At 36.5% G+C, this 18,211-nt stretch overlaps 2 protein-coding genes across 2 annotated transcripts in view; one reads left to right on the forward strand and one right to left on the reverse strand.

Moving 5' to 3' along the window:
• Nucleotides 1-2,316: 2,316 nt before the first annotated feature.
• LOC125672290 (asialoglycoprotein receptor 2-like) overlaps nucleotides 2,317-18,211 on the reverse strand; it is a 69,934-nt gene continuing 54,039 nt past the window's right edge. Inside the window, exon 4 of the mRNA XM_048908506.2 lies at nucleotides 2,317-2,463. Coding sequence (XP_048764463.2) covers nucleotides 2,390-2,463 — 74 coding nt within the window. The 3' untranslated portion in view covers nucleotides 2,317-2,389. The remainder of the gene's footprint in view (nucleotides 2,464-18,211) is intronic.
• LOC125672288 (uncharacterized) lies at nucleotides 9,597-17,268 on the forward strand. Its single transcript, XM_048908504.2, has 8 exons — nucleotides 9,597-9,731; nucleotides 10,202-10,253; nucleotides 12,989-13,090; nucleotides 13,328-13,492; nucleotides 15,259-15,309; nucleotides 15,650-15,751; nucleotides 16,103-16,219; nucleotides 17,185-17,268. Exons 1-8 carry the CDS (start codon nucleotides 9,663-9,665, stop codon nucleotides 17,214-17,216), a joined length of 690 nt encoding a protein of 229 aa, XP_048764461.2. The 5' UTR covers nucleotides 9,597-9,662; the 3' UTR covers nucleotides 17,217-17,268.

Raw genomic sequence — 18,211 nt, forward strand, 5'->3', positions numbered from 1 at the left:
GCTGAAGCATGGTTTTGAAGAATTTCATCGTTTGAAAGGGCTGGTGGAGTATAAGTACGATTACCAAAATTGGAATTAATGCCAAGCTCGTTTAAAATACAGTTGTAATAATGACCCTTATAAACAAAGACAATGTTGTAACAAGCTTTGTCAGCTGGAACCAAAACATATTCCTCATGTAACCTATCTAATTCTTTCATCACTTCTGGTTTACTAAACACAGAAGGATAGATGGTACGTACTTTTGTTTTATTATGTCTAATGCGGGATTTTAATATCCCTCTTATACTTTTAATTCATTCTGACAAGGTAGCAAGTTCTTCTTTTTATATTTAGCCCATCGTCTGGCATAATCATCGATAGAATTCAAAATAGAGATGAAATTCTGTCGCCAATTGAAAGACCGATGTTCTCTGCATTTAGGACCTTTTATAATAGGTGATTTGAGGTCTATATCAACATCACCAGTTATGACATGTCCAGCTGGACAATAGTTGAAAGAAGATGAAGAACAAGAACACGTCTGTGGATAAAGTATAAGATGGTCTATATCTAGGCACAACAAAGTTTGTTTATAATTAAGAAGTTTGGATGCAATAGTATAAGCATGTTTGTAGGAAATACTGGATGTAGACTCGAACTTGAAATAAGTTGGTATGTGCGACTGAACACTTTTCATGACGAAGAATGTTGCTTATGTTGACAGCATCTGTTCCTTTCTTTGTAATGTTGAGTCTAAGGGAAGGTGAAGATAACGAACAGTGATCAACTGGCGGCATGATTTGGAAGGAGTATCATCCATGACCCGTGGTGGTTTAAAGAGTCTGTGACTGGCAACATCCATAATCAGAGTTCAGTCTATATTCAGGTGTTGAGAAATCCCAAGTATAGACTAGCTGTGGCTTCTTCAAATAACGTAAAACTCTCAATGGAACATAGTAAAGTTTTGTGAGAATATGATGTGGACCTAATTGTCTGTTGACGTAAGGTAAAAGTGAATCAAACGTGACATCATTTATACTTGGTTTTTTATATGAACGATATCCATAACTGCGTTTCCGTCTTTGAGTATTGGGAAAGAGTTCCATCACATTCACGTTATTTCCTTGTGACTAATCAAATTTCCCACATCATATACATTATCATTGCATCCACATGGAAATGCAGTACCTAGAGTCCTGATCTAGTGATCTCGTTGTTTACGAAAAGGGGTACTTAATGTTGGATTGTTTGTGTGATGACTGTTAGACCCATACCATTTAATAGCTTTTCAAGTGAGAATCCTATTTTACAGAGTATTTGTATGGGTAAGGAAGATGTGCATGTGGCAAATATTTTGATGTACTTCAATTTTTGAGACAATTACAGGTTGATGAACTTAATCTGTTAAAGGTTGTTGAACTTAATCTGTTTTGAGGAAATATAAGTAGGCTACTGACAAACAAGTTGATGGTGCAGGAGTTCCAACAGTCTCGTTTAAAATCAGCATCTCGCAATTTCTATGGTCGTTATAACGATCTAGTTTGCCAATACAACCTATCATTGGGTCAAATGCCATGCCGATTGTTAGGCCGTTCTTGGCACACTGATTTTGACTACTGATAACTCCCGTTTACCTGATCAAGATATGGGCCTCGCGGCGGGTGTGGCCGGTCGACAAGGGATGCTTACTCCTCCTAGGCACCCACCTCTGGTATATCTAGGCGTCCGCGTTTGCCCAACTCTCTATTTTGTATTGCTTACAGGAGTTATGAGATTGATCGCTGTTCGTTATCTTCTCCATTAAATTAAGGGCATGGTTTGTCCTTTAAACTCCTCTCACAGGTTAGATTGATTGATGTTTTCCGCCACACTCAACAATTTTTCAATAATCTGGTGGCGCCCAGTTTTTATTGGTGGAAGAGAGAACTCAGATACAATGTACCTAGGAAGAGACCGACCTTCCGAAAGTAAACTTGGAAACTTTCTCACTTAACGGCGCGAGCGGGATTCGAACCCGCGCCGACAGAGGTGAGAGGCCGTGTGATTTTGAGTGCGATGCTCCAAATAATCGGCCACGGAGGCCCTCACAGGTTAGAAGATATGGTATCTGTAGATAACTTGAAGATGTGCATAGTGCAAGGATTTTGATTCTCAAAAAGTTTTAAGTTTCTTCGATGTTTTAAACATTTACAGAGTTGTTGAACTTTGTCAAAGGGGAAATATTTCACACGCAAAACTCTTGGTTTGGCTAATCTACCTTTTGCCACTGTTAAGGCTAATACCCTTTATTCATACAATGCAAAGAAAGTAAGTTACGGCCTGATGATGGCTGATACTACCTGAAGCAAAGTTCTACAAACTATGGTTGATAAGAGAAATACCCTGTGTAAGCATTGTCATAGGCGTATTATGTACCGTTTGGGGTACTCTTGTTACACAGTCTGTGGTGTGTTTTTATAGAAATTGCAGATACCACGACGTCTTTGGACAATGTACATGAGATAACGAGTAGTGGAGTCACGAGTGGTGGAGTAACAAGCAGTAGAGTCACGAGTAGTGGAGTCACGAGTGTTGGAGTATCAAGCAGTAGAGTCATGAGTAGTGGAGTCACGAGTGTTGGAGTAACGGGTAGTGGAATCACGAATAGTGGAGTCACGAGTGGTGGAGTCACGAGTAGTGGAGTCACGAGTGGTGGAGTAACGAGTAGTGGTGTCACGAGTAGTGGAGTCACGAGTAATGAAGTCACAAGTGGTGGAGTCACGAGTAGGGAACACGAGACAACAGGTATTATATGAATAATATTATACTTCATCAATAGTAGGTGTTGTTATATTTCAGCGTAATTCAGAACAAAATGAGTTGCATTAATAAAACGAACACAATGATACGATATATAAAGAAATATCGTACAGCATGATACAATAATAATGTTTTTAAAAGCATATCAACGTTCCTATTATACGGTACGTGAAGACAAATGATTAAAGAATTATAGAATGCAGATATAATGTAATTATGAATTGTAGTATATTAATTTCGGTCATTCGATGGGTTTATGGCAACAACCAAGATATGAACATCGGATCCTCTCCTCTTTCGATACATCGCTCTTGGTTGCTGCGTTGAAACCATGCTACGAGTTAAAAAGCATGAAACCATGCTGAGTTGAAAAGCATGAAACCATGCTATGAGTTGAAAGGCATGAAACCATGCTATGAGTTGAAAAGCATGAAACCATGCTATGAGTTGAAAGGCATGAAACCATGCTATGAATTGAAAAGTATGAAACCATGCTATGAGTTAAAAGTACATCTTCCGAATGTAACGTTTAATAATATTTTGTTTTACATTACAGAATCATTCAGCCCTATTGTCAAGGCTAGATCCTCTGATTTTGATGGTTTTAACCTTCTGGGAGGTATTTGATACAGATAGTGCAATTGCTGTACTCCCCAAAACTAAAATATTATAATAAAATGGACAGTGTCAGTTATATTGCACAGTATTGTGTATATGCTGAAATAAAATATCATAAACTGCATTAATATTGTTTTCATGTGCAAGAGGCCGTCCACAGAAACATCAAGCGTTACCTATCATACAAGTGACATATGACGTACCTGATCGCACCACTTCCTTTTTTTCAAAACTTTGCCCGATTGAAATGAATCGCAACAGCTCTCCTAACATTTATCAACTGCAAATACACGTTTGTATCTTCTATATTATAGAGCTATTGAGCTTGTATAAGTCAACATTAGCACATATTTTGTTTGAAACTTGCGAGATTAGGAACAAATGATTGAAGATATTGGAATACCAATACAAAGTTAAAAAACAAAACAACTCCTATAATACATAAATCAGGCCTGAATACCATAAGCTGAGAAAAGATTTAAGTCAAAATTTTGATTACTTATACATTAAAGATTTTTCTAGCAGAAATGTCTTTAAAATGCTGTTTTATACTTGAAAAAATCAAATACAAAAATATAATGACAATTTTACTTCTTTATGAACTTTTTTTTCTAACGTTAGCTGGATCAGAAATTTATATTTAAATCTATTCTCAGTTTATGGTTGAAGGCAGTTGTTTTGTGTTAATATTTTATCGAAATCTCGTCACGTTTTGAAAATGAAACATTGACAATGATATGAATGCGTTTAATAACACAGTTATCACGTATTAAACACATTAAAACAAAAGTGCGTACCATGCAAGGTGACGATAACGAAGATTGATCAATCTCATAACTCCAATAAGCAATACAAAATAGATAAATGGGGAAACAGGGAACCCTGGACATACCAGAGGTGGGATCAGGTGCATAGGAGGAGTAAGCATCCCCTGTTGACCGGTCACACCGCCGTGAGCCCTATATCCTGTTCAGGTAAACGGAGTTATCCGTAGTCAAAATCAGTGTGCCAAGAACGGCCTAACAATCGGTATGAATCATGTCAGACAGCATTTGACCCAATGATAGATTTGTATTGACGAACTAGATCGTTATAACGACCATCGAATTTTCGAAATGCTGACTTCAATCGAGACTGTTGAAACCCTGTACCATCAACTTGTTTGTCAGTAGCTTGCCTCGATTTAAAGACTTGACTATACGCAGAACAAGCTCTTGCGTATCGAATCAGTTGAGAGATATAAACACCATATGCAGGTGGTAATGTAATATTGCTATATAAATATGTGAAGTTGACGATGGAGAAGCTGAAATCATCCCATATATCTTTCTGTGTTTAGTAAGCCAGACGTGAGAAAAGAACTAGAGAGGTTACGGGAGGAATATGGTTTGGTTCCAGCTGACAAAGCATGTAACAAGATTGTCTTTATTCGAATGCTCATCATTACAACTTTTATATTTTAAACGAACTTGGCATTCATTCCACCTTTGATGGGTTACTTATACTCCAACTGCCCTTTCAAAAGATGAAATTCTTCCAAATCTTGCTTCAATTTTCAACATACCACATAGATTTAATCATATTACGCCGCCATTTTGATTCAACAAATTCTACAGGAGTTATGGAACTAGGTTGAATTTGAACATGCTACAATAAAGGAACACTTTGTGAACGCAGTCATCAGAAACCGCTCTACAGATTTTGCTCGAATTTTGTAGCATTGTTGGTCACCATGTGTAGTTGAACATATTGCTCCGCTATTTTGATTCGACAAAAACAAAACCGGTCAACAGGGGATGCTTACTCCTCCTAGGCACCTGATCCCTCCTCTGGTGTGTCCAGGGGTCCGTGTTTGCCCAACTATCTATTTTGTATTGCTTATAGGAGTTATGAGATTGATCACTGTTCGTTATCTTCACCTTGCATGTTACAGGAGTTATGGGGCTTTTGTGCTTCAAGTTGTTTTGCGGCGGCGCGTAACATTATATGGTATTTTTGAGCTTCATTGTTTCTATCATGGGTACCATCACGCTGGAATTTCTTTTTCTTGACCTTTCCAGATCGTTCGTCAAGGCTGTGTTATAGGTTGTGACAATTCTAGAGGTCTCCTGAACTCTTTCCATCAAGTTTACTGCTGAAATTTTCACCTCCAGTAAAAAACAAATTGATACCAGTCACATGTAGAAACGGGTAAATAGAGTTTAATCTCCATACTAAACCTAGCTGCAGAACTGTAGCTCTCTGAAAAAACACAGAGAGCTACATATCCACCCCTTATAAAAACCTTCGAATTACGGCGCACAAAAAGGGGTAGGGGTTTTGGTATCAGGGTGGGGCCAAAATGATCATTTATTAAATATGTGAACAATAGACATTTTTAACTTCTTGATAACTAACATTCCAATTCTTTTCAAATTTGGTATGAAACATATTTGGAACAAAGGAAACATAAATTGTAAATTTCAGGATTCCTGCACCCCTGGGACAGGGCAAATACTGCCCACAAATAACACATTTTCAAAAATCTTCTTCTCAAGAACCACACACGTCAGAAAAACTAAATGCATAGTGATATAGAGGAGGAAGGCCTCTACCAAAATTGTAAATTTCATGATCCCCGGGATAGGGGTTCTGACCCCAGGGCGGGGCCAAACTTGTTATATAGTGTTTATGTGTAACTATTCTAACCCGGATCCCCACGGGACTATACCGTGTATGTGTGTACTTACAACAGGGAGTGTGATATGTATAAAACAACGATAATTCATTATCTGATTAAATCAACAAGGTAAACATCTTGTGTTGGAATTATTATGCCCCTTCAAAGAAGAGGGACATGTTGCTTTGTACCTGTCGGTCGGTAGATCACATGTTGTCCGCTCAATATCTTGAGAACCATCCACTTGATCATAATGATATTTCATATATGGGTTGGTTATGAGTAGAAGAGGGCCCCTTTAGTTTTTCAGGTCACATGGTCAAAGGTCAATTTACTCCGGATACAGGAATATACTGTCCGCTTAATATCTTGAGAATCCTTTGCTTGACAGACATCAAACTTGGTACATCGTAAGGAGTAGATGATTCCTATTGATTTTGAGCTCAAGGGTCAAGCTGGACATGGGAATATACTGACCACTCAAAGTTTAGAAACGCTTTGCTTGACAGACATCAGACTTGGTACACTTGTACATTTACAGGGGAAGATGACCCCTATTGATTTTGAGGTCACATGGTCAAAGGTCAAACTGGATATAGGAATATACTGTCCGCTCAATATCTTGAGAACCCTTTGCTTGACAGACATGAAAAACTTGGTACACTGGTACATCTTCAGGAGAAGATGACCCCTATTGATTTTGAGGCCACTTGGTCAAGTGTCAAACTGGACATAAGAATATACTCTCCGTTCAGTATCTTGAGAACCCTTTGCCCGACAGACATCAAACGTAGGTCACTGGTACATCTTAAGGAGAAGATAACCTCTATTGATTTTGAGGTCACATGGTCAAAGGCCAAGGTTAAACTGGACAGTTATAATATTGTCTCCTATATTTTAAGAATATCGTATGAGAAACTTGGTACACTGGTACATCTTCAGGAGATCTGAAGATGACCCCTATTAATTTTGATTGATTGATTGTATCTTGCTTAACGTCTCGCTCGAGAATTTTTCACTCATATGGAGACGTCACCAAGACCGGTGAAGGGCTTCAAAATTAGGCCTATGCTCGGCGCTTATGGCCATTGAGTAGTGAGGGTTCTTTAGCGTGCCACACCTACTGTGACACGGGTCCTCCGTTTTTAAGGTAATCTCCGAGGACCCGTGACATTCACACCTGATGCCGAGCGTTTGGCGATGGAACTGTCACAACCTGTTTTAACGACTTGGGTCTGTCGCGGCCGGGATTCTAACCCCGGTCTTCCGCATGCGGTGCGAACGTTCTAACCTCTCGGCCACTGCGGCGGTATATTAATTTTTAGGTCACATGGTCAAGAGTCAAACTGGACATAGTAATATATTGTCTCCTATATTTTAAGAATTATTTGCTTAATTGACACCAAACTTTGTACACTGGTACAGCATAAGGATTAGATGTTCCCCATTGATTTTTAGGTCATATGGTCGATCCACTCTTGACATAGGAAGATATTGTCTGCTCAATATTTTGAATTGATGACACTACTATCAAGTAAATGTGTGTATACCCATTTTCACTTTTACACCATGGGGGGCATTTGTGTTTTACAAACATATGTTATTTTTTAACTAACAGAGACTTAGTAACCCCGCAGCACTCCAATCCTAAATAGGGAAGACTTCTGGCAGTTCATTTCTAAACTAAATACTTGTATAGCTTAACATTTATATTAATAATGAGATTGCTCTTAATTCCATTTAAGCATAACTTCTGTGTTAGCCTTTAAGCTATTTCATATATTATGAAATAAAGCTGTTAATTCCTCTCACTATGGGTCGTAAACATCACCCTAATTTACATTAATTCTGTTTCAATCGTTCTTTTACGCTGTATTTCTCCAGTTTCAATACTAATCCGCAGGATATCGGTATATGTACGAACTTTCACATAGATTCATCCCAAATGAGACAAAACTTTTCCCACACTGGACTCGTTCGCTTTAAAATTTGATGTGATACATAAATGTATATTATACCAGGTGTAAAACTAAATTCAAATTCAGTTATGTTAAACACATCTAGTCCGATTTTCGGGGGGGGGGGGGGGGGGGGGGTAGGGGTTGGGTTACCTCTCATTCATTGGATAGGCTCATAAAATCTTTTCATACGGTAGCAGCCAAAATAACGTAATAGAATATAGAATTTGAAAGGGGTTCAATTGTAATTCAAGTCTTTTTCAGTATGTTTATCTTATTTTTTTTCTTCTTCATTTGTAAAACATACATGTCATAATCGGTGGGGGGATTGACAAAGCCGGGGAAAAGGGAAAAAAGATGGTACCAACAGGCGCTTGCTTAATATTTTTATTATAACTTACTATGCAAAATATTAAGAAAGCGCCTTTTGGTACATACATCCACAAAATCAACCGTTTAAACATGGATAATAATGCATAAGTATATCTCAATATGAAATGGTGGATTCTGAGGATGACTTCCTGTTCTTTCTGTTTGCATTGTTGATAACCGTCGTAAAATGGCTGAGGTGCTGCCAAAACGGCGTAAAACTATAATCAATCAATCAGAAATTGTTGGGTGTGGCGGAAAACATCAATCAAAAATCAACATGTTCCACAAATGTTGACCTATACAAGAACCCCAGTAACGTAGCTGTGATAATATGAGAATTATCTATCACATCAGAAGGGACATCGAAAAACTTGTGTATTAAAATTTTAAAGCCGGACACCTATTGTGGCAAGTTTGACGCGGCGCAAAGATCGGAAATCAAATGTTGCGAAGTAGCGCGTGTGCCTCAAGCCTTCATCGTCGAATACCCACGGCTAATCTCGTCTTCTACTCGTCATGAGTAGAAGACGAGATCAACCGTGGGTATCCGACGATGCAAGACTTACGCTACCGGTGAAATTCCGAAATAGCTACACACACTCTCTTAATGTTAAGCACACTGTACAGGTATAAGGCACGTCTATGTTTAGTACATGTAGGTCTTAATCAAGCGGTTTGCAAGAAATAAGCAGGTTTGTTGATTTGATTTTAGTAAAAAGGAAAAGCTGTAATTCTTAGATGTATATGAGTTTCTTTTCACAACGGATGATTTAGATTCGTGAATATTTTTTACGAAAAACGGTAAATTTAAATTCTCACGAAAATTAATAATTCTTCAGCAGTATACATGTAATTACAAAATGACCCTAACAATACCACTGCACTGTTCATCAACTTACATTTGTATGTTAATTAATTCGAAACATTGACCCATGATTCCCATTGCATCACCTAATACCTTCATTTACCAATATTTTCTTCAAATGATAATGTCGCATTATAAGCTTCGTCGGTTATGAATGACCCTATCCTTCCATTACTGATATACATCATATCTAGACGTTTATTTCTGCAATGACAAACTTCACGTTCAGCTGTTCAGGACAGATAAAAGAGCCGTCATGTTGGCATGACGAATATCCATGTCCACCTAATTACACATGATTAACAACAGATGGAGCTGATGACAATTCATTATTCAGCATACGTTTATATTTCAAAGACCGTGGTTGAAATACATAGAATGCTGTAAAGGTAGCCAGGCGTCAGACATTATGTGGGTGATTCTGTGTCTTTCCGTGTGTGTATTCAACATTATATCGTCCTCAGCGCTGGATACTCAGGTAAAACGGAAAATGTTCTCAAAACAAACACCATCTCCATCGTTGTAGATATAGAATTAAACTTAACATTTCAATTAAAAATTAAACGATAACTTTTATAGACAAAGGCATTCATTTAAACGTTCGATCTATGAAATACATCAAGGGTTAGGGCTCACGGCGGTTATGGCTGGTTAATAGGGGATGCTTATTCCTCCAAATCACCTGATTCCACCTATGATATTTCTGTGTTTGCCCTCTTAACTTAATTTTGCATCTTTCATAATATTAATCACTATTCCTTATTTTTACTTTGCATGTTTAACTTCATTTGCCTGTCGCATATGAAAATACTTGTAAATTTATATACTCAGAATCCTTTAAGATGAATATGCAGATTGTATTTTGCAAGACATTTGATAGGAAATAAATACCCATCAGATAAATATCAAATCAATTAACATTAAATAGTAATTTTTCCCTCTCTACAGCTGAATTGGGTTTGGGAGAAGGCTGGTGTTTCCCGTAAGGATTATGAATCAGGTACTGTTTTTGAAATGGACTGTCATAAATTTAAACTATTCTACAATGGTCGTACTTCTTAGTAACCATTCAAAATTACATTTCAGATGTTCACAATAGCATGGGGTATGTACAGATTTACATAAGAGTGACATACCGTTATGTTACATAAATAACATACATGTACTTAGCTGCAATAATGTAGCCCTATCCATTTTTTTTTTATTCTGACGTTTTCGGGATAGGGCTACAATTCCATAGGATCTCCGTAATGGTGCAAAATAATTTTATGAATAACCGATAATAAACTCTGTGTATTAGTCCCAAATGTTGTTTACACCAAAAGGAGTACCAACTTTGTGCTCGGGCATGTCTGATAAAGGTGTTTTTCATTAGATATAATGTACAGCATGCAAAATTCTTCGTCTGCTCCGCCATGCTTGTTATCGCGAGATCTCGTAGGTGGATCTAACGAAGAACCTAAACATTGACAATCAACGCGAAAATGTAGTTACTCGAGCCACTTCGACAAAGAAAGGAAAATCATAATGTTGCAGAAAGAATTTACACTCTGCTGTTCGGTTTTTAACTTGATATTAAATTCGAACCTTTTCAATACCGACGAAATAGCTTTCGCCTCCATACTTGTCCATTGATGTAAATACTACCTTATATGGCATATGCAAATGACTTGACAATCGGAAGTTGAAACTTTAGTACATCAAACATGGCGCACAAATATGAATCGAGAAATTGGAATTGATCGAAATTGTTGAAAACGGTAGAATAGAGCCTCACAAATCTTAAGTTGCAGGTTGTAAATTTATATATTGACTAAGAAACATAGAATATCATTTTATTTACGTAAAGAAAGTCAGGAAATGTTTAGAATGAGCGCAAATATTGCGGGAGTGAATCACTCCCGCATTTGCACCATTACGGAGATCCTAAGGAGTTGTAGCCCTCTCCCTAAAAAAAAAAAAAAAAAAAAAAAAAAAAAAAATCAGAGAGGGCTACATTATTGCAGCTAACATGTACTATAGCATAGTTCCTAATGATAATTATACAAACTGTTATCATCAGGGTTTTTTCCGCATGTATCCAATTTCCGCTTTTGCTCGCGAGGATTTTCAAATCGCCGAAAATGAATCGGCGTAAATTTGATTACAAATTTTGATACGTCTGTCGAAGACGGGAGGTATTATACTATCTGTCCAGACCTTGTAGGTAACATTCAAAATGAACCATACGCTCCAGGACTTTACAACTTAGTACAGTTGATCACCTTGATGAGAGGAAGATACTTATTGCTTTTCAAGGTCAGAGGTCAAAATCGTAGTGTGCATCATTAAAAGGGCAAGCTTTGTAGGCAGAATACAGATCGAACTATTGGAGTTAGGATGTTATAAATTGGTACATTTAAACACCATGATGAGCGGAAGATGCCTATAATTGTTTTTCCAAGGTCAGAGGTCAAGGTTGTAGTATCAATTAATAGGAAAACCTTGTAAGCAGAATGCAAACCGAACTATTGGGGCTAGGATCATCTGACTTGGTACACATGTACTCCTCATGCCAAGTGGAGGGCGCGTATCGTTCTTCATGGTCAAAGGTCAAGTTCGTAGTATCAGTTAGAAAACCTTGTAGACAGGATACAGACCGGACCGTTGAGGCAAACTTGGTACACATACACTTATGCCAAGTCGACGATACCTATTGTTTCTCAAGATCAAATGTCAAGGTCATAGTATCACTTAGTAGAAAAACCTTGTTTTCCTTTACCACATTTTTTTCCCGTTATGAATAGATTGCTCTGAAATTCACAACTTCCCTCTAAACAAATACATAATCAGTTCACATTTCAACTTTTATTAGTGCACTGTGACGTACTTTAGGGCTAGAAGTAAGTCAGATATAGTTTTCTCGATTTTTTCTCATCATGAATACAGATTTTGCACTGAAGGTCTACACATGAGTGAAAAATTCTCCAGGGACGTTAAACAATATACAATAAATCAATCTAACGGGCGTTTGTTGTACTGTTTGTCACACTCTTGTTCTTGTTTTTGAGTTATCTCTCTATGCTTATATAGTACACAGGTAAGTACAAACTGCGTTTCCGAGAGCAGGTTACTGAGTTCACTGTAAACTTCGTTCGCGGGGGTATAAATTTCAACAGTTTTTAAGAAACTGCTAATTCATATATTTATATGTATAGATTAATTGTAGATATTAGGGAAACCAATGTATAATAGACAGCGGAATTTCCAGCATAGGAGTTATTGCCCTTGACAATTTTTAAAACAAATCATAAATAATTGATTATCTATGGAAAATATAAACTGTTTCAGTATTATTAGCTTACCAGATATTGTATTATATTCATTGAATAACATTACTCAGAAAGATATATTTCTATCATGTGCAAAGTATAAGTTATTAAGATTTTTGCAAAAATCTATGACATCACATGAGGACCGATCAACCTTAAATTGTGACAGTAACTCAGAAATCCTGTAAATTGTTTCATTGGCTGATTTTTTCCTATTAAAAGTAATACATACAAATGCAGGCTACTTTTCTTCCAGTTCCTTCATAGGTTAAACAATCGTGGTTTATATTTCCACAATGACTTTGAAATAGTGAAAATGTGAGTGTAGATATTGTTTTAGATTCTGATTCGCGGGAAAAGCCTCGCGGGAAAAGCCTGATATATGGTAGTCTACATGTAGTAATCATTCGAAATTTATTTGCAGATGTTGATAACAGAACAACGACTTCAACAAGAACATCATTTGCGGATTTTTCAAAAGAAAAGCTCGCTAGAGATCTCTCTAAAACAGAGAGACAGCTACTAAGTATTCACTTAGAAATCATTTAAAGATAATGTACATACATTATAGGTAAAGTAAATAACTGATTCATTAGAAAATTAACCGGATTATTATATTCGTAAGGAGTCGTGTGACCCCGTTTAATTACATATTAACTGTAAGAGATGACATGGAGAAGAGTCAATATAAACCATCATCTAGTATTAAGAAATTTAAAACAATATTTATCATGTATCTGCATCTTGTATTTTTTCATTACAGAACTTACAAACGATAAGGAGTTGAAATGCAACGGCACTTCTTCTGCTGTACCAGATCTAGACGCAATTCCTTTACCAGAAATCACTACCAAACTTTCACAAAACGAAAAAACGTCACTTAGATATCTTTTACGTCAGATGGATGTCATTAAAGACACCATCAGAGGTAGTTTTCCTGACGTTAAACTAAAAACAATTTATGTTGTGTTTACCCTGCTGTATATGCATTATATTAACGCGAATACTATTCATTCGCGTATTCTGTTCTTAGCGATGCATGTCCACCAGGAAACAGGAAACGAATTTATGATATATTTGTTTCTGGTTGAACAGAGGAGACTGTTACAACAGCCAAAGTAGTCGTATATTCCGGGTGTTTTTAAAGACTTGACCATTTAGGGAGGAATGCTACATCATAATCGCTGATTTCCTTTTGAAACTTAAATAAAAATAGAGGATTATCTATATTGCGTTTTTATATATTTGGTTTATCAAACGAGTTGATATGGTGCATTTATTCGCGAGGCTTGCCGAGCGAATAAATACACCACACCAACGAGTTGGATGGAACAAAATACGCAATTACAGATGTTCTATTTATCTCTTACGTCTTTTCGCTTAATTTTGAGATGATCCCCAGTGTGGTAGAAACAGCTGATTGAATCCATGGCTCAGGCGTCGTACTTATTAATCTTCCTTACGCGGGAAAGAAACAGTGCGCTTATAATCGATTCATGTATATTACAAAGGACATTTTTATAAAAGAAACCATGGATGAAAATTGTTTTAGAAGGGATATACTTTATGATTAATAATGGTTTTTCCTTTCCAAAAAATAACAACTATTGACCGAGTATTTATTTTTTGACGTAGGCCTGACCTTCTGATAAAAGTTTGATGTCGCCGTCTTTTTTAAATAAACATGTGTAACAACGATCAATGAAAATAATATTTCAATGCACCGTTATTATAATGTTCAACAGTTTACAATGATGTGTTTGTGTATTTGGATTTTATTCACGTGGTTTCTTTGAATCTAAGGGCGAGAGGAAATCCTGAGGCATTTTAGTAAGTAAAGCTGTTGAGATTTATTACATTCAATATGGTTCCAAAGAAAAGAGGCAGCACTTGTGAATACTTGGCACTGCAGCATGTCGAGGTACTTTCGATTAAGCCTGTAAAGTAGGCGGTTGATTCCTTGTTGATGATAATAGTGTGGACATCTCTGTTTTCTTATCGTAATATTTTTGAGTAGTTATTGATCGAGATGACATTTTTATGGCCGGTAACTTCCATTATATGTCAGTGGGGGCAACATCATTTTAATTTTGCTATAAAAAAAATTCTAAATAAATACAGAACAAGTTAGACGCTTTAGTTCATGCATCGATATGCATCAACACAGAAAATATGTCATCCAAGCGGAGACAGTGTCAAAAGTAGTTCGAACCGAAAGTGCTTTATCAAACGGGCGTGTGATAAAGCTAATGCTTTATCTCACTTGCAATATATACCACATGTATGAGATAAAATATAAATATCAACATTACATGTATATTCCTTTTAACTGTACTGAAACCCCTAGATGGGTGGATCGGTAAATTTACGTGTCAACTGCTGATCTGTAGTTGGTGCTTTCTAGTCCAGAAGGGATTTAATTTTTTTTCCCGATTACTTTCTATCAAGATTGCATTTTTTCACTAAATGAGGTAAATATGAAACAGCCATATCAGATTTCTCTGGTGTGTTATTCCTCCTTTACAGTAACCGCTATTTTCAGATGCATTGTATAAAAAAAAAAAAACCACGGAAATACAGAAATGGCAGTTGGAATACATGTACCTGGATTACAATTTTTATTTTCATTCAAATGTTGGGGATAATTATTAAAAGGAAGGTTACAAGTGATAACGAAACATCATTTATTTGTAGATGCAATGAAAAAAGCGAAAACACCAAAGTGCTTGAGGAAGTGCAAAGCAGGTACGTGGGGATATAGCAACCAACAAGATAATACTGGATGTATCTTCAAATTCTGTTGATTTACAAATTCAAAATATTCCAAAACTTATATATACTAGACATTTCACACGTTTCTTTAAGTGTGGGGATTTAGGAATAGCAAACGTTACGAATGGTAAGGCTTCTGAGCGCTAGAAAATACCCTCTTCTTCATTAAAATCAACACGAATACTAAGTTTATATACAAAGATGCATTTTCATGACATTCTTTTCAATTCATACATCTATATATTTGATAAACTGTATTTTGTCGAGCATGGAATAATTAACATGTTTTGCTATGAAAATCATCTCTTTAAAGGTAACAGGCTCTTGGATACAGGGGACTCGTACTTTGATTTTACCAGAGAATTTTACCTTTGTTCCTGGATGACCCAATTTGAAAACTTGGAGAAAGTGAAAGGTTTACTTAAACTTTCCCTTCATTCGAAATTATACTTATAAGTTAAATGATTTAAAAATATAGCTTTAAGAATTACATGATGTAAAACTTATACGGTACCAATTTTGATGCACCAGATGCGCATTTCGACAAATGTCTCTTCAGTGATGCTCAACCGAAATGTTTGAAATCCGAAATAACTATGAAGTTTTAGAGCTAAATATAGCCAAAAACAGCGTGCCAAAAAAGTGGCTCATAAACCAAACTCAACGAAATATGAAGCGCGGTTTTTAAAACTATTGTCCAAAATAAATTCAGAATGATTCTCTTTTTGCGATAAACGAGCATATAATTTATCTGTGTCGTACGTAGATTTGCGTTCATCACGAGACGTCTCAGCATCGGCCGTGTTGGATATCCTCCTGGTTCTGACTGACAACGCTGCAGTATTGGAGTATCTGACTATGGAGCACATGAACGATTTAAAAGGTTAACTTAGCATAGCGACATTGTCCATTTTAGCATATCAAATCTTTACACGATAAAACATACTGAGGATTTAAAAGGCAAACCTTAGCATAGCCACGTATCACAAAGTTACGATAACGAGCAGTGATCAATCTCAGTATTCCTAAGACGAATACAAAATTAAAGAGTAGGACAAACATGGACTCCTGGATATACCAGAGGTGGGATCAGGTGTCTTGGACGAGTAAGCATTCCCTGTAGACCGGTCACACCCTCCGTAACCCCTACATCTTGATCAGGTAAACGAAATTATCTGCAGTCGAAATCAGTATGTAAAGAACGGCCCAACTGTTGGTATAAAACGCGCCAGACAGTATTCGACTTAATGAAAGGCAAACTAATATCTCAACTTTATAGCAAACGGGATGAATTCAGGTTCTCCATCGTCAACTTCTCATATTTATGTAGCAAAATTCCATTATCAGCTGCATATGGTGTTTATATCTCAACTGATTCGATACACAAGAGTTCTGTGTGTAATCAGTTTTTATATGAGCACCACATATGTTTTAACTAAACTTGAATAGATATTGTGTATGAAGGTTACATGTAAATGTTGTGGTATCACTATAAAAAAGACATTTTATGAAACTCGGAAAAATATTGCAAATAAAATTGGTGAACAAGATATGTTTGACACCTGCTGGAACAAGTTTTTTTCATTCAGTGGTTTTTTATTTAATTTTGTTTTTTGAATAAACATGTATATTAAATATATTAGATAATGGCTGTATATATTCCAAATAGAAAGAGTTGATACCTCACAGTCAAAATAATCAATTTTTCACATTTTATCATTTTGAATAAAGAATTAGAACTGATTAGTTAGCTGTCCACAAACCCCAAACTAGAGGCAGCACAACTATGACCTACAGTAGTCAGGTTCGAAGCTCTTTAATAAGACTTTCTCTAAACATATTTTACAGCCTTCGACCAGATCAAGAAGGAGAGAAAGTGAGAGAAACCCTTGCTGAATGGAGCATACGACTAATTGTACTGAATAAAGGCACTAAGATATTTTAAACACTGTCTTTTTTCTTTAAAATTGTTTGCTTTCATTGATCAACTGCATTAAGGTGCCAGTTATGTAGACGTAATCAATATTGTAAAGGTTACCGATATATTATACTTCATCAATATTGTATAGGTTACCGATATATTAGACTTATAATCGACTTTGTATCGATATCGTAGATTTGATCGATATTGTATAATTTACCAACATTGTAGCATGTGAAACAGATCTCAGGGGTATTCTTAGTATAACTTGAAACTAAGTTTAAATGTTAAATTAATCAGCTTTTTGTCAGTTAAGACCTTTATGGAGATCTGGAAAAGTTTCCCTTAAAACTAAAGTAAAGATCTATAGCAGTAATGTCAAGTCCATATTACTTTATGGAGCAGAGTGCTGGAAACTCGTTCAGAGCGACCTTAAGAAGCTGTCATCCTTCCATAACACCTGCCTTAGGAGAATCTGCAAAATCTATTGGCCGAAAAAGATCTCTAATAAAGACCTATGGAGTAAGACATCTCAAAAGAGCATCCAATTAGAAATTAAACAACGCAGATGGAGGTGGCTAGGGCACGCCATGAGAATGAACAAAGCATGCCCAGCAAATGTCGCTCTCAGATGGACCCCTGAAGGGAAAAGAAAGAGGGGAAGACCAAAAGAAACCTGGCGAAGAATGATAGATGGAGAGTTGAAAGAGATGGGACTAACCTGGAAAGAAGCAGAAAAGAAGGCAAGGGACAGACAAGTGTGGCGAGAGCTGATTTCAGCCTTATGTGCAGACATGCACGAAGAGGATTAAGTAAGTAAGTAAGTTTAAATGTGGGGATAAATAGACCATATTATTCTGATAAGAAGAAATATTTCTAGCTGAAAAATCATCGTATTACTGATTCATCTTGTACGAATTTCGTTTTAGGATTTAATTATGGGCCGCATCGCTC

Source organism: Ostrea edulis, chromosome 4 (genome assembly GCF_947568905.1).
Source record: "Ostrea edulis chromosome 4, xbOstEdul1.1, whole genome shotgun sequence".
In the NCBI taxonomy this organism is placed as follows: Eukaryota; Metazoa; Mollusca; class Bivalvia; order Ostreida; family Ostreidae; genus Ostrea; species Ostrea edulis.